At 33.3% G+C, this 24,976-nt stretch overlaps 1 protein-coding gene and 1 long non-coding RNA gene across 6 annotated transcripts; both read left to right on the top strand.

Annotated features, from left to right (window-relative positions):
- The first annotated feature begins 955 nt into the window (after positions 1-955).
- Positions 956-24,976, top strand: LOC143064595 (uncharacterized). Of its 5 annotated transcripts, none has more exons than XM_076237514.1 (6): positions 956-1,055; positions 13,166-13,412; positions 13,804-13,966; positions 22,407-22,493; positions 23,096-23,288; positions 23,890-24,976. In XM_076237514.1, exons 2-6 carry the CDS (start codon positions 13,302-13,304, stop codon positions 24,845-24,847), a joined length of 1,512 nt encoding a protein of 503 aa, XP_076093629.1. In that variant the 5' UTR covers positions 956-1,055; positions 13,166-13,301; the 3' UTR covers positions 24,848-24,976. The 5 variants fall into 5 exon arrangements, with proteins under 5 accessions (XP_076093629.1, XP_076093633.1, XP_076093630.1 ...); XM_076237515.1 differs by having other exon boundaries at positions 962-1,070; XM_076237516.1 differs by lacking the exon at positions 956-1,055 and adding an exon at positions 1,121-1,290.
- Positions 13,977-22,391, top strand: LOC143064597 (uncharacterized). The gene is made up of 2 exons (XR_012975283.1): positions 13,977-17,354; positions 19,735-22,391. It is a non-coding gene; the product is annotated as an uncharacterized LOC143064597 (long non-coding RNA).

The raw sequence follows: 24,976 nt of genomic DNA on the forward strand, positions 1-24,976 counted from the left end.
TATGGGGCAATATAATACAAAATGGCGGTTTGTATACGTCACAAAAGTCACGTGATGTCCGACTTAGTTTTCACACGGTATTACAAATTGTTTTATATGTCAAAATGAACTGTTTTTATGTTATTTATATGTTTTTACATGTTTTATATTCGGTCAAAAGCTCCTTGGAGCTTGTATTGCTTATTTTGTACTTATGTTGAATTATATATACATATAATTTCAAAATAAAGTTTTCTTATCTTATCTTATCTGAGGGGGAGGACAGGGGTAAGGGAGACAGGGAGAAAGGGCAGGCCCGTAGCCAGGAATTTCCAAGGGGGGGTTCGTTGGACTCATGAACTCGACTTTAACAGTCACAATTTGAACAAAACGTTGACTTTAACAGTGCTTATTTGATTTCAAGGGGGGGTTCGTCCGAACCCCCCGAACCCCCCCTGGCTACGGGTATGAAGGGGGTAGGAGAACGGAGAAAGGGGGTGGGAGAAAGGAGAAAGGGGTAGGAGAAAGGAGAAAGGGGGTGGGAGAAAGGAGAAAGGGGTAGGAGAAAGGAGAGGAAGGCTGGGAGAAAGGAGAAAAAGTTGGAGAAAGGAGAAAAAATAAAATATCTCTCCTTTTAAAAAAAATTCTAATATTTCAAGAAAAAATATCTCAAAAGGAGATGTTTTATTCCAATGGGAGAAAGGAGAACGGGGGTAGGAGAAAGGAGAAGAGGGGTGGGAGAAGGGAGAAGGGTACCCCCCTGTCCCACCCCTCCTATCTTATATTATGGAAACTCAACATCGTTTCCCTACTATGTCACAGAAACGATATATACAGACTTTATTGCATGAGTATTCAATATTTTGTAAATACAGCAAACCACCCTTCACTCCAATTACTAAACTAAAGAATTAAATTCTGCGATAAGGACGTATCCAACTAAGAAATTTTGGTACGAGTTGGAGATAAGGTACGAGTAGTCATACAACCGGAAGTAAACAAATATAAAAGAGAACAAGACCGACATCGGGGTCACAGTACTAAGAAAGACGAAAAGAAAGAACAGAAGAGTCGAGGTTTAACGTTTATAGGTTATGTGAATAAAAAGATAGAATTGCTTCATTTACTACTATAAACTAAAGATTCAAATGATAAATGGATAAATGCCGTCTTGAAAGTCACTACCCAGACTATTAAAAAAGATGGCCGCCATGGCTAAAAATAGCACGAGAGTAAAATGTAGAGATGTAGGATGTAGTGTGGCTTCGTCCCATTAGAAGTGGAAAAATCAATAAAATCATGAGACTTTAAGTATATTATATATTAATCAGTCTAGTAATATATAGGAATAAACAGTTAGGGATCCTGATGCCCCCCCCCCCCCCCCCCCCCCCACTTTGCTTGCACTTATTTTTTTTTTTTTTTGTAAAATGGTCAATCAGACTAGACTTTGTGAACTTTGCCATTTCCTGTGTATTTGATTTATATATGCGACAATTCTTTACAGATATTTTTTGCTCGTATTTACTGTTATATATTATTTATAATATGAGGCAGGCATTACCTGTAAATGGGGACGAAGTCTGTATGAATTATTTTTTTGTAACTTTAATATTTGTTAAAAAAAAAAAGGAATGGAAATACCGTAACTTTTCCCGGATATTGGTTCTGTTGTTAGGGATTTTAGTTGTGACGTTATTAAAGTTATGACGTCATATACAATGTAAACGAAGAAACGCTATCATCAGGTAACGTTTTTTCATATCGAGAAATTATTAAAAATGAAATTGGTATTGCGTTCCTTCCTATTTTTTACAAGACTGATAAATATATATTTTACTCAAAGTTTCATACAAACGAGACCGGAAAAAGTACATTGTAGATTTCTGCGCAGATCCGGAAATTCAAAAACGCGACAAAAAAAAAAATTGAATGATTTTGAGTTCATTAGTACAATGAAAATATCGGGAAAATTTTCCCGATTTTTTTTTTTTTTTTTATTGAATTTTCTACTGTTATTGGGGACTTCGTCCCCATAATATCAAAGTCATGTGATTCGCTATGGTGGAGTTGACCAGTGCGTTGAAAAACGTCACACAGTCATTTTGGAATTCAAATTACAGTAACACCTTCAAAGTGTCAAAGGATTGATCAAGATGTAGTGACTTCTATTTCACAATTCCACCTAACAGAAAGTATTTACACTATCACATTTCATGAAAAAAATGTTCCACAGCAATATTATTTACCTACGAAAGCCTGTTTAACTTCACAAGCCCCAGCCTATTCATAACATTATATTAACTGAATAATGATCCCCAGTCAGTAAGTTATGGATAGATTTAAAGTCTAAGAAACTGACCATTTGATTTCATTGTGCAGTCTAAGATATTTGAGAGAAAAAATTCTAGCCATGAGTTTTGCCTTTAACAAAAATTTTGGCCAAATCTGAATTGAAAATAATAATCTTTTTGCTATTAGAAACAAAAATTTCCAACAGAATTATTAAGCATTATGAACATGATAAATAAAAAACGGGAAGATATTTTTTTGGGACAGAGGTTTGCATGTACATGTAAATCCCATATTGCGGAACTGATATTTTGAATACTTTTTTCAAGACACAACTACAACCTGCCTGCTGGGTCAAGCCTGGGTGTGATCTTCGTGGCCTTTGTGTCTCTATTTGTCGACATCATTCATCATTTCAGACTCATTCGTAGCCTTTGCTTGATTTGGAACCACTCACCTCCCTTGTTGGGTAAAACATTTCAAACAAACATTTGGATAAAAATTGCTTGTTTGCCTTTCCTAGTGTTGTTCGTATTGTAAATTTCATTTAATAGCCCAGGATATATCTTGTTTACAACAAGAAATCTATGAGGTTAATATGCTAACTAAACATACAACAAACAAGAATTTTCCATGTACATTTTTTTCTGAAAAGTCCCACGTCAAATATATTACATGTAGTACGTACTGCAAAATGTAGTTTTTGATCAATCCAATCATTTTATAATAGACATGATAGATTGGGAGAAAAAGGCATCAAAAATGTCAAACCCTTACACTTTAATTATAAAATATAGATGCCCCACATCTGGAACGGTTACATAAGTGCATTTTTCACTTTATAATACCTTATGTTTTTTTAGATAAAAAAACGGTCCAATTATTTTTTTTTTCCTTGTTACTCTTGGCAAAATTTACATACTTCGCCCCTCCTTTATATAATCCTGGATTACCCCTGGGAATGAATACAATAATATTTCATTTTAATTGTTCTTTGATATGATAAAAATACTTATCATATATTCAGTAGGTTCTTTTTCCAGTCTGTATCACCTACATGTACATGTACCCTGTATCGCATACCCTGTATTGCATAGCTAAACCTGTATCGCATACCTGACATGCCTGACGTGACGTCATAATTAGAATGATGTCAACGTTTGACATATGATGTCCAGTTGCTGTAATTTCAGGCTTAGGGAAAAAAAATGATTTCTATTAAAAAAAAGTCCTATCATTTCAACTAAAATCGATTTTTTTTCCCCCAATAATTATTACCCAGTAACTTGACAAGCAATTTTATATAAAAAAGTATAAGATGTAGAAATATCTGCAGATTTATTGTTTATTTGGTCATAATTTAAGTGAAGTTTCTTTCTGCACAAATGCAATTGTTTACGATTTTAATTTGGTATTTATACGACCGCAAAAATTTAAAAAATTTTGGTCGTATATATTGGTATCACGTCGTCTGCATCGTCGTCGTCAGCGTTGTCTGAAGACGGATTGTTTCCAGATAATAACTTTTGAATAAGTAAAAAGAAATCAATAAAATTTTAACACAATGTTTATAACCACAAAAGGAAGCTTGGGATTGGTTTTGGGGGTTATAGTCCCAAAGGTTTAGGAATTAGGGGCCAAAAGGGACCAAAAACAGCATTTATCTAGTTTCAGGACAAAAAGTTGTGTGTTAGTATTTCAATTGAACTCTGAAATTGTACCACAATGTTTAATACCATAATTAGAAGGTTGGTATTTATTTTAAGGGGTTATCAGGCAAATTGTCTAGGAATTAAGGGCCAAAAAGGGGCCAAAAACAAGCATTTTTATACGACCGCAAAATTTGAAAAAATTTTCGTCGTATATTGCTATCACGTTGGCGTCGTCGTCGTCGTCGTCGTCCGAATACTTTTAGTTTTCGCACTCTAACTTTAGTAAAAGTGAATGGAAATCTATGAAATTTTAACACAAGGTTTATGACCACAAAAGGAAGGTTGGTATTGATTTTGGGAGTTTTGGTCCCAACATTTTAGGATATAGGGGCCAAAAAGGGCCCAAATAAGCATTTTCTTGGTTTTCGCACTATAACTTTAGTTTAAGTTAATAGAAATCTATGAAACTTTGACACAAGGTTTATGACCACAAAAGAACGGTTGGGATTGATTTTGGGAGTTTTGGTTTCAACAGTTTAGGAATTAGGGGCCAAAAAAGGGCCCAAATAAGCATTATTCTTGGTTTTCGCACAATAACTTTAGTTTAAGTAAATAGAAATCAATGAAATTTAAACACAATGTTAATGACTACAAAAGGAAGGTTGGTATTGATTTTGGGAGTTTAGGTCCCAACAGTTTAGGAATAAGGGGCCAAAAAGGGACCCAAATAAGCATTTTTCTTGGTTTTCGCACCATAACGTTAGTATAAGTAAATAGACATCTATGAAATTTAAACACAAGGTTTATGACCATAAAAGGAAGGTTGGTATTGATTTTGGGAGTTTTGGTCCCAACAGAATAAGGGGCCCAAAGGGTCCAAAATTAAACTTTGTTTGATTTCATCAAAATTGAATAATTGGGGTTCTTTGATATGCCGAATCTAACTGTCATGACTGTGTATGTAGATTCTTAACTTTTGGTCCCGTTTTCAAATTGGTCTACATTAAGGTCCAAAGGGTCCAAAATTAAACTTAGTTTGATTTTGACAAAAAATGAATCAGTTAGGTTCTTTGATATGCTGAATCTAAAAATGTACTTAGATTCTTGATTATTGGCCCAGTTTTCAAGTTGGTCCAAATCGGGGTCCAAAATTAAACTTTGTTTGATTTCATCAAAAATTGAATAAATGGGGTTCTTTGATATACCAAATCTAACTGTGTATGTAGATTCTTCATTTTTGGTCCTGTTTTCAAATTGGTCTACACTAAAGTCCCAAGGGTCCAATATTAAACTTAGTCTGATTTTAACAAAAATTGAAATCTTGGGGTTCTTTGATATGCTGAATCCAAAAATGTACTTAGATTTTTTATTATGGGCCCAGTTTTCAAGTTGGTCCAAATCAGGATCAAAATTATTATATTAAGTATTGTGCAATAGCAAGTCTTTTCAATTGCACAGTATTGCGCAATGGCAAGAAATATCTAATTGCACAATATTGTGAAATAGCAAATTTTTTTTTAAATTAGAGTTATCTTTCTTTGTCCAGAATAGTAAGCAAGAAATATCTAATTGCAAAATATTGTGCAATAGCAAGATTTTTTTTTTAATTGGAGTTATCTTTCTTTGTCCAGAATCAACTTAAATGATCTTTGTTATATACAATATACAATGTATATTCACTTTTTACTACCAACTGATAAATTAAAATAATCTTTACCATTCAGTGATAACAAGCAGTTTTTTTACATCTTAATATTTTATGATGTATTTGAATGAGTAGTTATTGTTGCAAACTCCATTAGAAATTTTAATTGAGATTAGTTTTGGAATAAGGGAAAGGGGGATGTGATTAAAAAAATTGGGTTCAATTTTTCTCATTTGAAATTTCATAAATAAAAAAGAAATTTCTTCAAACATTTTTTTGAGAGGATTAATATTCAACAGCATAGTGAATTGCTCTAAGAGAAAACAAAAATTTTAAGTTCATTAGAACACATTCATTCTGTGTCAGAAACCTATGCTGTGTCAACTATTTAATCACAATCCAAATTTAGAGCTGAATCCAGCTTGAATGTTGTGTCCATACTTGCCCCAACCGTTCAGGGTTCAACCTCTGCGGTCGTATAAAGCTACGCCCTGCAGAGCATCTGGTTCTAGTTTCAAGACAATAACTTGTGTGTAACTGTATGGATCTCTCTGACATTGTACCACAAAATTCCATATAACACAGGGAAGGCTGGGATTCAGTTCGGTTTAATTTTCCAGAATATGTAGGAATAAGGGGCCAAAATGAAGCATTTTTCTAGTTTACAGACAATAACTTGTGTTTAAGTGTATGGATCTCTACAAATTTTTACAAGACGGTTCAATACCACTAAAGGTTTAGATTGATTTTGGGGGTTATGGTCCCAATAATTTAGGAATTACGGACCAAAAAAGGGGGTCCAAAATAATAATTTTTGTAGTTTTCAAACAATAACTTATGTTTAAGTGTATGAATGTCTCTGAAATTAAACCACAAGTTTCCATTACATGAAGGAATGGTTAGTGTTGACTTTGGGGGGTTATGGCTTACAATGTTTCGGAATTAGGGGCAAAAAAGGGGAAAACTAGGTATTTCTGGTCAATGGACAATTCAGACAATTTAAAAGCAGTGTAAGGGAGGTTATTCTAAAACATTTAACATACAATGTTGGGTATGTTACGATTTACCTCCCTTACACTACTTGTATATTATGTATAAAGAAATGTCAGGTTTTGGACTAATTGCAAAAAAAAGGGGGTCGTAGTTGTTTTCAATTTTTTTCTTTCAAATTTCTCATAATCCAAATTTTCGAAAAGTTAAAAGAAGAAATCTTTAATTGCACAATATTGTGCAATAGATTTGTAAGATCTTGACATTTTTTTTGTGTCAGAAACTCATATTATGTCAATTATTTGATCACATTCCAAATTCAGAGCTGTATCAAGCTTGAATGTTGTGTCTACTTGCCCCAACTGTTCAGGGTTCGACTTCTGCGGTCATATAAAGCTGCGCCCTGCGGAGCACCTGGTTGAAAATATTTAATCTGATGATACTGTCTCATTGTTAACATTGAAAAGGAAGTAATGACTAAAATGACGTCGCATCTAAAATCCCTATCAACACAACCAACATAGGTTTCTTTTTTAAACTTCAAAATATGTTAGAATTAAAAAAATGTAATTGGTACAACAGACTTCGTCCCCTTTCACAGGTAACGCCTGCCTCATATTATCTCTAAAACTAAACCATTAAAAGCGTATCTGACTGGGTGAAAATGTTTGTCTGTGATGTCCAGTAATGGCGGACAAATAGCATTAAGGTGTATCAACTCCCTTCAGGCATTGGCAGGAGTTCTTGCTGTTCAAAGTAATTTTTTTGCAATCTTTTACAAAATCTGGGCTATATAGAATTAAACTAAGCCACAATTTTCAAAAGGGTATCTTGATTAAAAATGTATCAGATGACATGCCACCATGGCAATGATGGCTAAAAATAGAACATAGGGGTTTCAGGGAAATAAACAATTTCAGAAGGCACAACTTGAAAACTAATTTAAATAATGATAAAAGGCAAGGGGTCTTCAGTAACTCTTTTAAGACTACGATGGGATCACCTGCTTTAAATTTAACTACCAGTCAGGGATATCCATGCATTTCTATTAATAGGGTTATTACAGAAAATATCTTGCATGTGTTATTACAGAGACTTTCATGAGTTGTCTACTCTTTATTCCTTAAATTTTCTAAATCTGTACATTGTCATACATGTAACATATGTTTGTTATACTAGTATGTCAAACAAATCATAAATATTTTATAATTAATATTTAGTAAGCATTTTGTAAATCTTGAAACTTTGTGCTGGAACTAACCACATATAGCTTTGATAACTTTAAGTTAAGGTGGTACCTAACACTACAGGGAAATAACTCTGTAAAGTCATCTAAACGCTTTAATTACGTTGTGTTGTAAAAGGAATATAAAGCTTCTCGATGATCAAAATTGGTGTTTGTCAAACTGCTATATAACCAGTGTAATTTTTCTGACAAAACGGTTGGTTCAAAATATTTGAAATTTTTATAGTTTTGTTAAAGGGTCAAAGTAAATACTTTGACAAAATTTTATGAAAATTAAACGAGCCAAATTAATTTTAGTGAAAGTGTTGGGTGCCACCTTAATACATTTTTCATCAACCATGGTAAATCAATGAGACAAGGTTTCTAAGGGATAAACCTAGCTGTAATATCAATGCTTAGTTATATCCATGAGACACTTTTTATGCCCCCATCAAAGCTGAGGGTGGATTAAGTTTTACCCTAGTGCTTGTTCGTCTGTACGTGTACATACGTCCCAAAGTTGGTTTCCCTTCTCTAACTTTAGTTTGCCTCAACCAAATGTTATGTAACTTATACAAAATGCTTCTTACCACTAAATACAGATCAAGTTTGAATTTTGGTGACGTCTCTTTTTACTGTTCTAGAGTTATCCCCCTTTGCAAATGGAAAAATTGCTAATTTTTCATTTCCGTTCTCTTACTTACCGTAAGTTTGCCTCAACAAAATGGTATGAAACTTATACACAATGCTTACCACAGTATATAGATCAAGTTTGAATTTCTGTGCTGTCAATTTTACTTTTCGAGAGTAATGCGCTTAACAATTGGAAAAATGACTGAATTTTTCATTTTTTTCCCCTAAAAATATCGTTGAAGTAATTTTTTAAATTAGATATATCTTCCTTTGTCCATGATTATAGTTGAATGAACAACAATCAGTGCGTTATACAGTGCAATCATTAATTTTGCCTTCCACTAATAAATTAAAGCAATTTTTATACGACCGCAAAAATTTTAATTTTTCGTCATATATTGCTATCACGTTGGCGTCGTCATCGCCGTCTTGTGTCATCGTCTTCCGAATACTTTTAGTTTTAGCACCATAACTTAAGTAAAAGTGAATAGAAATCGATGAAATTTTGACACAAGGTTTATGACCACAAAAGGAAGGTTGGGATTGATTTTGGGAGTTTTGGTCCCAACATTTTAGGAATTAGTGGCCAAAAAGGGCCCAAATAAGCATTTTCTTGGTTTTCGCACTATAACTTTAGTTTAAGTGAATAGAAATCTATGAAATTTTGACACAAGGTTTATGACCACAAAAGGAAGGTTGGGATTGATTTTGGGAGTTTTGGTTTCTACAGTTTAGGAATTAGGGGCCAAAAAGGGCCCAAATAAGCATTATTCTTGGTTTTCGCACAATAACTTTAGTATAAGTAAATAGAAATCAGTGAAATTTAAACACAAGGTTTATGACCACAAAAGGAAGGTTGGGATTGATTTTGGGAGTTTAGGTCCCAACAGTTTAGGAATTAGGGGCCAAAAAGGGCCCAAATAAGCATTATTTTTGGTTTTTGCACCATAACTTAAGTATAAGTAAATAGAAATCTATGAAATTTTAACACAAGGTTTATGACCATAAAGGGAAGGTTGGGTTTGATTTTTGGAGTTTTGGTCCCAACAGTTTAGGAATAAGGGGCCCAAAGGGTCCAAAATCGAACTTTGTTTGATTTCATCAAAAATTGAATAATTGGGGTTCTTTGATATGCTAAATCTAACTGTGTATGTAGATTCTTAATTTTTGGTCCCGTTTTCAAATTGGTCTACATTAAGGTCCAAAGGATTTTAACAAAAATTGAATCCTTGGGGTTCTTTAATATGTTGAATCTAAAAATGTACTTAGATTTTTGATTATTGGCCCAGTTTTCAAGTTGGTCCAAATCGGGGTCCAAAATTAAACTTTGTTTGATTTGATCAAAAATTGAATAATTGGGGTTCTTTGATATGCCAAATCTAACTGTGTATGTAGATTCTTAATTTTTGGTCCCATTTTCAAATTGGTTTACATTAAAGTCCAAAGGGTCCAAAATTAAACTAAATTTGATTTAACAAAAATTGAATTCTTGGGTTTTTTTGATATGCTGAATCTAAACATGTACTTAGATTTTTGTTTATGGGCCCAGTTTTCAAGTTGGTTCAAATCAGGATCCAAAATTATTATATTAAGTATTGTGCAATAACAAGAAATTTTCAATTGCACAGTATTCAGCAATAGCAAGAAATCTTCAATTGCACAGTATTGTGCAATAGCAAGAAATTTTCAATTGCTCATTATTGCGCAATAGCAAGAAATCTTCAATTGCACAGTATTGCGCAATAGCCCGAAATATCTAATTGCACAATATTGTGCAATAGCAAGAAATTTTCAATTGATTGGAGTTATCTTTCTTTGTCAAGAATAGTAGTTGAGTCAACTTAAATCATTGTTTTATACAATATATTATGTATATATATATTCACTTTTACTACCAACTGATAAATTAAAACAATCTTTACCATTCAGTGATAACAAGCACCTTTTGTTACATTTTAATATTTTATGATGTATTTAAATAAGTAGTTATTGTTGCAAACTCCATTAGAAATTTGAATTGAGATCAGTTTTGGAAAAAGGGAAAGGGGGATGTGAAAAAAAAGGGGAGGGGTTAAATTTTTCTCATTCAGATTTCATAAATAAAAAGAAAATTTCTTCAAACATTTTTTTGAGAGGATTAATATTCAACAGCATAGTGAATTGCTCAAAGGCAATACAAAAATTTTAAGTTCATTAGACCACATTCATTCTGTGTCAGAAACCTATGCTGTGTCAACTATTTAATCACAATCCAAATTTAGAGCTGTATCCAGCTTGAATGTTGTGTCCATACTTGTCCCAACCGTTCAGGGTTCAACCTCTGCGGTCGTATAAAGCTGCGCCATGCGGAGCATCTGGTTACCCTTCATTTATTAAAATATTTAAAAGTCTTCTTTTTAAAATTGAAATTATCTTTCTTTGTCCAGAATGGTAGTTGAATCAACTATAACCAATGCTTCATACAATGCAATATTTATTTTTTTACTTTTCTGGTCCGAGACCACAATTGTTGTCCCTTGATTTTCATTGTCCACAAATATAGTCCCTAGTGTTGACAGTGGGTTACTTGTCAATATTTTTTTATACCCCTTCCAAGTTTATTTCTCCATGTTTTATGCCTCAAATTGCAAGAAGGGGGTAAAATTACACTGTAAAAAAATTTGAATTCAGAATTTTAAAGGAAAGTAGTGATTTGGTCCAGCTGAAAAAGGTTAAAAATTAGCACTTCGGAAGCTGTCAAAAGATTTCAAGACGCCCTAAACATAAAATTGTCTATATTTTGAGTTAGAGCCGATGAAGTTTTCTATAATTTTGATATAATTTGTCCCAAAAGTAGTACAACACACTGTAAAAATTTCATTGAGAAAGCGCAGGTGGGAATTTTTTAATTTTCATTTATGTTCTAAAAGAAATGCACTACGAATTAATTGTGGTCTCGGACCTTCTACATTGGCTAGAGGTATAGGGGGAGGGTTGAGATCTCATAAACATGTTTATAACCCCGCCTCATTTTTTACGCCTGTCCCAAGTCAGAAGCCTCTGGCCTTTGTTAGTCTTGTATTATTATACGACCCCAAAAAAATTTTGGGATTGTATAATGGTATGATGTCGTAGTTTTCTGCGTCATCGTCATCCGAAAGACACATTGGTTTCTGGATAAGAACTTTAGTTTTAGTGAATAGATCTTTATGACATTTTTTCAGAAGGTTAAATACCACAAAAGGAAGGTTGAGATCGATTTTGGAGATGATGGTCCCAAACGTTTAGGAATTAGGGCCCAAAAGGGGCCAAAACAAGCATTTTTCTAGTTTCAGGATAATAACTTGTGTACATGTACAAGTATTTCAATTGCTCTGAAATTATACCTCTATGTTTAAAACCACAAGTAGAAGGTTTGGATTCATTTTAAGGGTTATGGGGCCAAAGTTTAGGAATTAAGGGCCAAAAAGGGGCCAAAACAAGCATTTTTCTAGTTTCCAGACAATAACTTGTGTGTAATTGTATAGATCTCTTTGAAATTGTACCACAATGTACCATATAACAAAGGGGAGGCTCAGGGATTAAGTTTTTTGTTAATTGCTTTAAATATGTAGGAATTTGGTGCCAAACAAAGGCCAAAAAGAAACATGTTTCTAGTTTCCAAACAATCATGACAATAACTTGTGTTTAAGTGTATGGATCTCTCTGAAATTATATTGCAAGGTTCAATACTACAAAGGAAAGCATGGGATTGAGTTTGAGGGTTATTGCTCCAAGAGGGGTTTCAAAAAGTTGGGGGGTATTTTTTGTTTACCATTATTCTAAGGGATTACTTTTTTTTCAAAATTTTTCAAATTTCGAATTTTGAAAAGTTTCAAGAAGAAATCTTCAATTGCACAGTTTTGTGCAATAGATTTGTTAGATCTTTGACCACATTAATTTTGTGACAAAAACCTATATTATGTCAAAATTTTTATCACAATCCAAATTCAGACAGTATCAAGCTTGAATATTGTGACCAAATTTTCCCCAACTGTTCAGGGTTCGACCACTGGGGTGGTATAAAGCATGGGGTGTGGAGCACCTGGTTTTTATGCCCCAACTACGATAGTAGAGGGGCATTATGCTTTCTGGTCTGTGCGTCCGTTCGTCCGTCCGTCTGTCCGTTCGTTCATCTGTCCATTCGTTCGTCCGTCTGTCCATTCGTTCGTCTGTTTGTCCGTCCGTCCGTCCGTCCCGCTTCAGGTTAAAGTTTTTGGTCAAGGTAGTTTTTGATGAAGTTGAAGTCCAATCCACTTCAAACTTAGTATACATGTTCCCTATGATATGATCTTTTTAATTTTAATGCCAAATTAGAGGGTTTACCCCAATTTCACGGTCCACTGAACATAGAAAATGATAGTGCGAGTGGGGCATTTGTGTACTGGGGACACATTCTTGTTTTTTATATTTTACTAAAGAGATGGATACACAAAAATGATAGATGAACTCAAATATATTTTAATACATTCATGGAATAGTATATTAGACTTGTTAGGAGCCTGTTCAAGATAAAAATAAAAAGAATAGCTTGTAAAAAATTTCTGTATTCCACTTGATTTTTGGTGGTCATGATCAGCATTTAATTTACTATTTTACAATGACAGTAGCAATGCAGGCCAGACACAAGAACACCTTATATATTAACCAATCTTATATGAGGGGTTACTATAATCAAGAATAAAAATTATTTATATTTTTTGATTTTAACTCTTACATTTCTTTTTTCAGAATTAAATATTGATGATGAATGGCAGCTAATCATTGTTAACTTATGAAATTTGAACCCAATGAAGATGAATAGCTTGAAAATTTAAAATCGCACTTTGAGGTCATAAATGATTAGATCTTTCCGATTGAATTCAACATGGACAATTCCAAATTGAGTGAATATATCAGTGATATAAGTAAGATGAATGATACAAGTGTATGGAAGATGAAAAGTTTGGATACTTTAACAATGACATTACAGAAAACAGTAAGTTGGTACTCAACTTACATCATGTACATGAACTACTCATTAAAGTTACATGTTTTATGATGAGCTGCTCTTGTTTGTAAAAATTTTCATAAAATCCACCTTAGGCAAGTTAAGTGACAGTTATTGTTTTATAGATTTCTTATTTAATTTATTACATTTCAATAACTTTGATTTCTTGTCCATCCTCAAAAAATTTTAAAAAATCCTTGCAGGCACCCAATCAAATTTCAATCTTAAAAAATTCTAAACATGCATATGAAACAAATGTCAAATCAGTTGTACATGTAGGGTCAATGCAGGGTTGAATTTACCTGTGCTGATAAATTGCTCTTGAACATGTACATGTAGAATGAAATGTGTAATGATTAAATGATAATTAATGTTGTAGATTAATTATCTAGAAGATTTGGGTGCAGATGTTTCTGCATGGATTGTTTTACCTGATCCAGGAAACAACTCTCAGATAAAGCATGTTGGTAGTAAAAAGGGGAGTGAATTCATCCTAACTAAACCTAGTATTGATGCTGATTTACAGTTCTTTCTAGAAAATTGTAAGTACACTTAATTAATTATTGTATGTTGAGAGAGATCATCACAACAAACATGCATATGTAGTCCAACAATTTATTACTGTATTTATTTTTAGGTATCGGGAGATGCATTCATCCTGATTACATGTTTGCTCTGGGTTTTACCTATATTAAATAAACATATTGAGCTATTTATATTATATATGGTAAATTTGAAAGAAAAAAAATATTTTTCACAATTTATTAATATATGGAAATATTTGAAAATTAATTAAATTTCTTGGTTTCATTGTTACATTTTTTTATACGACTGCAAAAATTGAAAATTTTTTGGTCGTATATTGGTATCACGTTGGTGTCGTCGTCCGAAGGCATTTGGTTTTCGCACTCTAACTTTATTAAAATTAAATAGAAATCTATGAAATTTAAACACAAGGTTTATGACCATAAAAGGAAGGTTGGGATTGATTTTGGGTGTTTTGGTCCCTACAGTTTAGGAATTAGGGGCCAAAAAGAGCCCAAATAAGCATTTTTCTTGGTTTTTGCACAATTACTTAAATATAAGTAAACAGAAATCTATGAAATTTTAACATAAGGTCTATGACCACAAAATGAAGGTTGGGATTGATTTTGGGAGTTTTAGTCCCAACAGTTTAGGAATTAGGGGCCAAAAACAGGTCCCAAATAAGCATTTTTCTTGGTTTTTGCACAATAACTTTAGTATAAGTTAATAGAAATCTATGAAATTTTAACACAAGGTTTATGACCACAAAAGGCAGGTTTGGATTGATTTTGGGAGTTTTGGTCCCAAGGAATTAGGGGCCAAAAGGGTCCAAAATTAAACTTTGTTTGATTTCATCAAAAAATGAATTATTGGGGTTCTTTGATATGCTGAATCTAAATATGTACTTATGGGCCCAGTTTTCAAGTTGGTCCAAATCGGGGTCCAAAATTATTATATTAAGTATTGTGCAATAGCAAGAAATTTTCAATTGCACAGTATTCCGCAATAGAAAGAAACCTTCAATTGCACAGTATTGTGCAATAGCAAGAAATCTTCAATTGTACAGTATTGTGCAAAAGCAAGAAATCTTCAATTTCACAGTATTGCGCAATAGCAAGAAATATCTAATTGCACAATATTGCGCAATAGCAAGAAATTTTCAATTGCACAGTATTGCGCAATAGCAAGAAATATGCAATTGCACAGTATTGTCCCGTTTTCAAATTGGTCTGCATTAAGGTCCAAAGGGTCAAAAATTAAACTTTGTTTGATTTCAACAAAAATTGAATATATGGGGTTCTTCAATATGCTGAATCTAACCATGTATTTAGATTTTTAATATTTGGGCCTGGTTATCAAGTTGGTCCACATTGAGGTCTAAAGGGTCTTAAATTGAACATTATTTGATTTCATCAAAAATTGAATTCTTGGGGTTCTATGATATGCTGGATCTAACAATGTATTTAGATTTTATATCATATATATTTTTACTTACCAGTCAAGGAATATACATAAGGATTATCTCCCTTACAACGTTCTCATAACTCGCAACACCTGGATGATTTCAAACATCTATCTAACATTGATCATCCAGGTGAAGGCCTCCTCAGTTTATCTTTCGGCGGCAACGAAATAAGACGTTCTCACTTTGAGACTTTCTAGTATAGTCTCGTCGTTGAAATTTTTATTTATGTACGTTTGATATAATCGTCCGGTCATATTGGACGATGGCTGAAGAGTATAAACACTCACTTGCTGATGCAAATGCTGAAAATTTAGATTCAGATAGTGCAGGTGAAACGCCAACGGGTGATTTTCTCGTGAAAAAAATGGCGAGGACAACAAAAGACTCTTCTTCAAAGAAAAAGAAAAGCGTGTCAAAGACGGCTGAACTTGAGAATAAGTTAACCAGTATGGAAGACAGGTTTGATAAGAAAATAGATATGTTATTTGCAGTTTTGAACAATGCTACTACAGGTAGTTCGACTGTTGCAGAGGTTTCTCAATCTAGTGGTTTAGCCACCCAGAGAGAACAAAGTTCGAATAATGTCCCAAGTACAGGGGAGCATAGACCGGTAATTTCTTTGAATGCAAATCTTGATGAGGACTTGGGAAGTCCTAGAATTATTAGAAATGTTGATTTTGACAATAGGTCAGAAATTTCTCTTCATATAGACAGTCGTGAAAAGGCTGATTTACTTGGTCTATGTTCATCAGAGGATGAATATTCTCGTGGCCTTGGTAGTCCTGTTAGTGTTTATTCTCAGGCTGGCAATAAATCTAGAAATGTTGAAAGATTTAGCCAATATCTACAAATTCAACCTACCACTACTAGTAACAATGTTGAAAGTCAGTCAAATCAGAGACAAACAAGTAACATTGATAATAATAACAATAAAACTGTAGACAAACAGTCAGATAATTAAAATTTATTGTCTAAGCTTTTCAAGGAAGATATTCCTTCAGAATCTTCTGATAATTCAGGTGGCTTGATCATTGATGAAGCGCAGGTTAGAATTCTAGAACGTTCCTGGAGAACTAAAAATCCAGAGAAACTTACTGCTTTTAAAGATGAATACCGTAGTTGTTTTCCAGTTAATGATAAATCTAAAAGCTTTTTGCAAGTACCCAGTTTGGATGATTTATTAGAACCAATGATAAGAACTGTTCATGGTACAAATAGTGTTAAGTCATGGGATAACTACAAGCAATTGATTACTCAACCTTTAAAATAGATAGAAAATCTAGCCTATCAAGGGCAGGTGGCTTCACGTATGGGTATTATATCAGTGTTGTATATGCAACAAACATTAGGAACCTTATTAGAGAGGGTTGAAAATGAAAATGTAAGTGATGAAACTTGTCAAATGGTGAAGGACTTGTTTGCAATTTCGACAAAGTCTCTTGATCAGGTAGGACGCACAGGGGCGTTTAACCATATGATACGCAGGAAAGCTGCAGCTACTGAGTCTGGTTTAAATAACTTGAAAGATATACAGGCTAAAGTGTTGTATTTACCTCTTTCGAATGAGGGTGTATTTGGTAAAGGTTTGGAAGACAAACTTGAGAAACGTAAAGAACAACGTGAGCAACTAGACGATCTGTTACCAGAGTATAAAAACAATAATAAGAGAAAGTTTGAATCAACTCAGGTGCGTCAAGATTGGCAAAATAGATATAGTTCTAATAATAGTTCTACTCATGTTAATTATAACCATGCTAATTCAGCTGATAAACGCTCAGGTTTTAATTACAATAAATCTTCTGTGAGATCTGCTCCTAGGAAGTTCCAGAAAGACAATAAGGCTGATGACTTTGGGAAAAAAGATAAAGAAAAGAAAGCAGGTGGCAACTGGAATTCTTTTCGGATCCCAAAGAAAAACAGTAGCTGACTCAGAGTTGAAGGTAATAATTTATCAGAATCAGGCCGAGATACCAGTTGGGGGTCGTCTAAGATTTTTTCAGGACAATTGGGAAAAAATAACAGACGATCAATGGTTCTTGTCAGTAATAACAGAGGGTTACAAACTAGAGTTTCTAGAAATGCCATTTTGGACAGGCATACGGAAAACCTCTGTGTCTTTAAAAGACTCGGATATTTTAATCCAAGAAATAAATACTCTTATAGAAAAAGACGCTATAGAACCTGTTCGCCAGCAAGATGCAGCAACAGGTTTCTACAGTACATTTTTTCTAGTCCCCAAAAAGAATGGGACAATGAGGCCAGTAATAAATCTCAGACCCCTCAACAGGTATCTCGAGAAAATACATTTCAAAATGGACACTCACAAAAGTATTAAATTTAGTAAAAATAGGAGACTGGGCCATTTCTCTAGATCTAAGCGATGCTTATTTACACATCCCAATATTTCAGAAACATCGCAAATTTCTCAGATTTTCTGTTCAGAACCAGTGTTATCAGTGGAAAGTTCTTTGTTTCGGACCAACTTCTGCTCCGAGAGTCTTTACAAAAATGGTTTCAGTAGTAGCGGCTTTTCTGAGAACTCAAAATGTGAGACTAGCAGTCTATCTAGACGACTGGTTAGTAGTCAATCAAAGCAAGGATCAATTATATCAAGATCGGATGAAATGTCTCGATCTCCTAATTTCACTAGGTTTTCTTATCAACAGAGAAAAATCAAGTCTAGTACCAACTCAAAACTTGATATACCTAGGGGGGGCAGTTTCATTTGGACAAGGGACTTGTTTGCCCAACTCAGGAAAGAATAGACAAACTGAATATGGCGATATTAATTCTTGCATCAGGGAATGCAGTGTCAGCATTTCACTTCCTACAATTACTAGGCATAATGGCATCTTGCATAGAGTTAATTCCGAATGCACGCTTGTTCATGAGACCTATTCAACTACATCTCCTCTCATTTTGTAGACCAAGTTGTCAGGATCTGTCCATAAAGATCCCAGTTACACCACATCTGAAATCACATCTCAGTTGGTGGAAAAATTCAGCAAACACGCTGAGAGGCCAATATTTTCAACTGGCTCAGACTTCTGTCACCATAACGACAGATGCTTCCAAAACTGGGTATGGGGGTTTTATGAACAATCAAATTTTTCAAGGTGAATGGTCAGAAATGAAGAGCAAGAAACATATAAATTCCTTAGAATTGGAAGCAGTGTTTTTAACGCTGAAACACTTTCTAAATCAGTTGAAAGGTCAATATGTTCTGATAAGATCGGACAATACCACAGTGGTCCAATATATAAACAAACAAGGGGGGACGAAATCGCCCACTCTTTGCTACCAAACATGGGATTTATGGAATCTTGCAATTCAAAACAATATTCGATTGAAGGCTGCTCATATAACAGGAAAATTGAACATTTTAGCAGACCGACTCAGTTGAACCAAAATTCAACATACGGAATGGTCTCTGAACAAACTTGTGGTTCAAAATCTATTTCAAATTTGGGGGACTCCTCTCATAGATTTATTTGCCTCAATAGACAATCGTCAGACAGAAATTTTTTGTTCATGGATCCCACATCAGAAAGCTTTAGCTCTGGATGCTTTGACAATTTCATGGGAGAGAATGTACGCCTATGCTTATCCCCCAATTTGTCTGATCCCAAAAGTCTTGCAATATATGAGGCAGTACCAGTGTCAGATTTTGTTGATAGCTCCCCAATGGCCACGGAGACATTTGTACCCAGAGCTGCTTCAATTATTGATAGCAGTTCCCATCAGGATACTAGTAATTCCAGAATTGTTATGTCAACCGAAAACTCGGATTTATCATCCCAATCCACAAGTTTTCAAGCTGACGCATGGTTTCTTACCGTTTCTATCAACGAACGGTTTACAACAGAAGGCTTTTCTAAAGGGGTAGGAGAGTTACTCTCCGCCTCATGGCGGAAAGGGACTCAAAAAGATTACTGCTCAAAATTCAAAAGGTTCAATAGCTGGTGTAGTACAAGGAAAATTGATCCCTATAAAATATCTTTAAGTCAGATAGCTGATTTTTTATCATATTTATTTGATAGTGGTTTGCAATACAGAATGATTGCAGGATATCGCTTAATGTTGTCCACGGTATTACATCCTATAGATAATTTCCAAATTGGACAACAGCCTAAAATAATTAGATTGATTAAAGGTGTTTTCAATACAAGACCTCCAGTTGCAAAACTATTACCTGAATGGGATTTGCACATAGTATTAAGAATGTTAGAAAATAGTCCTTTTGACAATGTTGAACAAATGAGTTTAAAAGATTTGACTTTAAAAACTGTATTCTTAACTAACTGCCATTACTACTTTCAGGAGATGTAGCGATCTGCAGGCACTAAGAACGGATGAAGGCTCCATGAGAATACAGACTAAAGGAATTACGTTTATAAGACATGGCCTAGCCAAACAGGATAGGGAGAAACATTTTGGAGCAAAAATTTTTGTACCTACATACACTGATAATACCTCTTTAGATCCACGGAAAAGTTTGTTACAATATTTAGATAAAACAAAACCGTTCGAAAAAAATTACATCAGGACCAAAGAGGGAAATTATTTTTAGCTTTATGTGAACCTCACAAACCAGTTACCTCTCAGACAATTTCACATTGGATTGTTCAAATTATTAAACAGGCTTATTCTGACTCTGAATCTTCAGGGAAAGGGAAAATACATGCACATTCTACAAGAGCTATTGGTCCGACTTGGGCATTCTTTAAAGGAGCATCTATCAATTCGATCTTAGAATTTGCAGATTGGAGTTCGGAATCTACCTTTAGTAGATTTTATTTGGGTGAATTAGATGTAAATGTGTTTCAGAAAATAGACTAAGTTGATATTTTCAGCGAGTTGCGCAGCATGTTTTTTTTGTTATTCATTAAAATGTTATTGGTGGAAGCATTTTAAATGGTGGAAGTATTTTATATGTTTTTAACTATGAACTGCATTTGAACTTATGATGAAGTTGAAATGACAAAGAATCACAGAGAAGTTTTCTGTAATTAGATGTGCACATGTGTTGTAGAAAGTCTCTTCAGGTGAGATAATTTATTTGTAACACTCCTCCTAAGGTTCAGACTGCTTTGAAATCAGTAGTAATCCTTATGTATATTCCTTGACTGGTAAGTAAAAATATATATGATATAAAATTGAGAATTTGTTTTCAAGTTCTAATTTTATGAATTATTTTTACTTACCAGTCAAGGCTCCCACCACCTCCCCAGTTATAAATAATTTTCGGTATAGGGAATATTTTGTTCGCGCCGATAAACTGAGGAGGCCTTCACCCGGATGATCAATGTTAGTTAGATGTTTGAAATCATCCAGGTGTTGCGAGTTATGAGAACGTTGTAAGGGAGATAATCCTTATGTATATTCCTTGACTGGTAAGTAAAAATAATTCATAAAATTAGAACTTGAAAACAAATTCTCAATTTTGAATATTGGACCATAATAGGTAAATGCCCATTTTAAAATTTTTAAGTTTTTAAGTTTAAGTTCTTAGACCACATTCATTCTTTGTCAGAAACCTATGTTGTGTCAACTATTTAATCACAATCCAAATTCAGAACTGTATCAAGCTTAAATGTTGTGTCCATGCTTGCCCCAACTGTTCAGGGTTCGACCTCTGCGGTCGTATAAAGCTGTGCCCTGCGGAGCATCTGGTTAATATTTATAATAACTTTTAATTACTGTTGACAACGACAACCACTGAACATCAGGTTCCTGACTTATGGTTTAGTGCTCTTTAAATTGAAGTGAACTGGCTGCTAAAAGCGTACCATTATTTCATTTTTTCTCGTTCATTAATGATTGAAACCAAAAAAATATATTTTGATTTGTTACACCCCCACTGTATCATGGCTAATGCCCATCTAAATTTTAAAAAGTACAATTGCAGTGCCAACTAAACATTAAGATAGTAAAAATTGTTATTAAAAGTGCAATTTTCACTGTACGGTTTAGCATGTTAATCTTTTGTAATAAAGATTCATAATATCTAATAAAATTTGTAGATTTTGCTAATAAAGTCCTTATATTTGTATAAAATAACATTTGTTTATAGTGGAAAATTCTTTTAACGTTAAATAAGCTACAATTAGAAATTGCTTGCTAGTCCCTCTCTGTGATTAATATTAGATAACTCTGGTTAATTTCCCAATCAATCTATCATGAAGGGGAGATAAATAATTTGGTTTTCATTTATAGTCTTTTTCAAAAATGATGAAGGGTTCTTTATATTGGTATGTAATCATTTTAAACGTTTCAAATTTATAAAATATATAATCGTACAGCAATGTCTTTGATACACCAATAACAAAAACTGAAATATATTGAATTGATACATTTTGTAATTATTCAAAATTAAATCAGAAACCTATACTTAATTATAAAATAATGAACCTGTTTAAGGGAGGCAATACTCGCATAACTTTTTTCGAATCAGCACATAATACAAAGGAATGTCACTCTTGCATACAAATGGCAAATCAATATAATTAATTAACTGTGCATTCTTGCTCCACCTTCAATGAAGATTCTAAATTATAAATATAACTGAACGTTGTTAATCTATAGGATAGTAATGACTAATGAAAGCTAACCCACTAAAAAAAAAATTCTTTGAAATTTTTTAAAACTTACTCAGAAAAATGCTAGTCACATGACTTTCATAGCTCATAATTAACGTTTTTACACAATATTTTAATAAAGTAGTTAAAGGTTATTTGCTTCTCAAAGTGTAAGACGCAATACAAATCGTATGCTTGCATCATCTTCCCCAAATACAGATTTAAATAAGTCCTGAACATTTCGACATTTGTTTATTTATTTTTATCAATACCGGTCACAAGTAATGCAAGTACATGTTAAGATCTGACTAAATACCTATATCCCAATATCGTCAGGTAAATATGGTATACAGTTTGATTTAAACAGAACCTTGGAACTTATTTGTTCATATTTTTAAATCTTTTTTATTTTAGATCATATAAATGAGAAAAATGAAATGAAAAAAGCATCGAAAAAAGTCTTGGTTGATATATGTATTAAACTGTTTGACCAAAAATATGGTAAGTTTAAGGGAAAGGTGTGGTGATGATTTCTTATTATCTGACTCTAAATAACAAACAACAGCTTTATAGTTTGACATTTACTTGTTACTACATGTATAACTAAAGCTAAGGTGATATCGTCGATATTATGTCGACCTTGGATGCAAAGGTAATTTGAGACCTTGCTGGTCCTGCAGTCTTCTCAACAGTAGCTGTACAATTGGTTGATCACAAAACAGAGACCACTGGGACTTATATAATGAATCTATTGGTCAGTATTCCTGTCTAGTTTTGTCTGTACTTAAATAAGCTAATAGTCTGTATATGCTACAGAAAAGAGACCATTTTCAACCGATATCCTTTAAACTTCAAAGTATAAACAGTGGAATTGTTTGAAGAATTTTTCTGGACTTGGAAACTTTGTTACTTTTCAGCAAAATTTACAACCTTCAAGCTTATGCATCTTAGAAACATTCTACATTTATTGGTCACAGATATTGCAACCTGAATGTTTGAGACTTTTAGCTATTTTTTGTTTTTACTCCTTTCCACCTTAAAAGAATTTTATCACAATTATTAATGATTCTGTTTAAATTTCTATATAATTTTTTTTTTTTCAGCTGAAGCTTTACAGAAAATTAGCTCTAAATTTCCATACAGCTTATTATCTGTGCGTGGACAGCCCTGGTTTACATTGCCAGGGTTCCCTCCGGACCTTCTTCCCTTCAGACATCCATCAAAGTATGATGTACACAGCTTACAAACAATTATAAACTGCAAAGATTTGGTTAAATTCAACATACTTCATAAAAAGTAAGATCAGTATATAAAACTATCCTTTTAACCATTTTCTATAAAACAAACATCTATATAAAAATAAGAAGATGTGGTATGATTACCAATGAGACAATTTAACTCTCCACAAGAGACCAAATGACACAGAAATTAACAACTATAGGTCACAACCTTTCTTTTTTTTTCACCATATATGTCTATTTTTATTAAATTCAACCAAGACTATTGCAATATTGAAAGTAATTATGTACATTAAAAACAACTTCTGATAACTTTACTAACAAACAGATTCTGTGAATTCAGAAATGTTTGACTGAATTGGACTTCAACTCTATTTTAAACTACATTTTACCTTGACCAATAACTGTAACCTGAAACGGGACAGATGGACAGATAAATGAAGGGATGAGCAGAGACCACAGACCAGAAAACATAATGCCCCTCCACTATCTTAGTTGGGGCATAATACAATAATAGAAATAAATAGTAATTTGTATATAAGATAACTGTTGCTAGAGAAGAGACCTGTACATGTATATGATAATTTGAGAGAAAACAAATATAGTATGCAAAAGCAGCAAAATCTAATATTTTTATAAATTTTGTTTATTTTTATTAGATTGCAAGATGCCTATTATAAAAACAAAGTACCCTGCAAGAACATTACAAAGTCTGCCTTGCAAAATAGATTATCAGGTGTTGTAAAAAAATCTCAGGACCAAATGGATAAAGATTTCATGTCATTTATAGAAAAGGATACAGCTACACATAACAATCAACAAGAAGACAACTCAAAAGGGAAGAAAAGAAAAGAGAAAACAGAGTGTACAAATGACTTAGTAGTAAGGAGGTCCAAAAGGAGAAAAACATTAACAACAAAGAAATATGTTTCACTATTGACTCCATCTTGTGTCTCTTATGCTGCAAAAAAGAAAAGAAATCAGAAAGATCAGAAGTTAAAACCAAAAACACAAGATTTAGCTGTTACAAATACAAATGAAAATACATTCATAATGCAAATAAAGGAAGAAGCTGCAGATCCAGATGATTATCCTCTACCAGTCGGTCAGGAAGAAGATGATAGTCATATATCTATTCTACTCAATGTTTCTGGTGGCAGGTCTATTACAAAATATGACTGGGAGTCTGATAATATCCATACAAAGTCAGATATAGTTGATAGTGTTGAAGAACATTATGATCCTAGGGAGTTCGATAATAACCATACAAAGTCTGATATAATTGATAGTGTTGAAATGACATGTGAAGAACCTTATGGTCCTAGGGAGTCCAATAATATCCATACAAAGTCCGATAGAATTGATAGGGTTGAAGAACCTTATGGTCTTAGGGAGACTGATAATATCCATACAAAGTCAGATATAATTGATAGTGTTGAAATGACATGTGATGAACCTAGTGATGATCTACCATGTAGTAATTATACTCAATCTGATGCTATTTTCTTTCATTCTGGTCTCGTGGACAATCAAAACTCTGGGAAATATTTTTCATGTTCCACAGACTCAAATAATTGTGAAAATATAATGATTAAGATTGAGCCAATTGAACATTGAAAATTCTCTACTTCAATAAAAAAAAAATCATATATATATATATATATATATATAACATCATTTACTGTTAAAACAACAGATCAGATTTTTTGTATATTTCAAATAAAATTATTTAATGTGTTCCTATAA

The sequence above is a fragment of the Mytilus galloprovincialis genome, chromosome 2, assembly GCF_965363235.1.
Source record: "Mytilus galloprovincialis chromosome 2, xbMytGall1.hap1.1, whole genome shotgun sequence".
Taxonomy (NCBI): domain Eukaryota; kingdom Metazoa; phylum Mollusca; class Bivalvia; order Mytilida; family Mytilidae; genus Mytilus; species Mytilus galloprovincialis.

Coding starts and splice junctions, on each gene's coding strand:
- LOC143064595 (XM_076237514.1), top strand. CDS start 13,302: ATGGACAATTCCAAATTGAGTGAATATATCAGTGATATAAGTAAGATG. Junction 13,413..13,803: donor CAATGACATTACAGAAAACA/GTAAGTTGGTAC, acceptor TTAATGTTGTAG/ATTAATTATCTAGAAGATTT. Junction 23,289..23,889: donor TTCAACATACTTCATAAAAA/GTAAGATCAGTA, acceptor TATTTTTATTAG/ATTGCAAGATGCCTATTATA.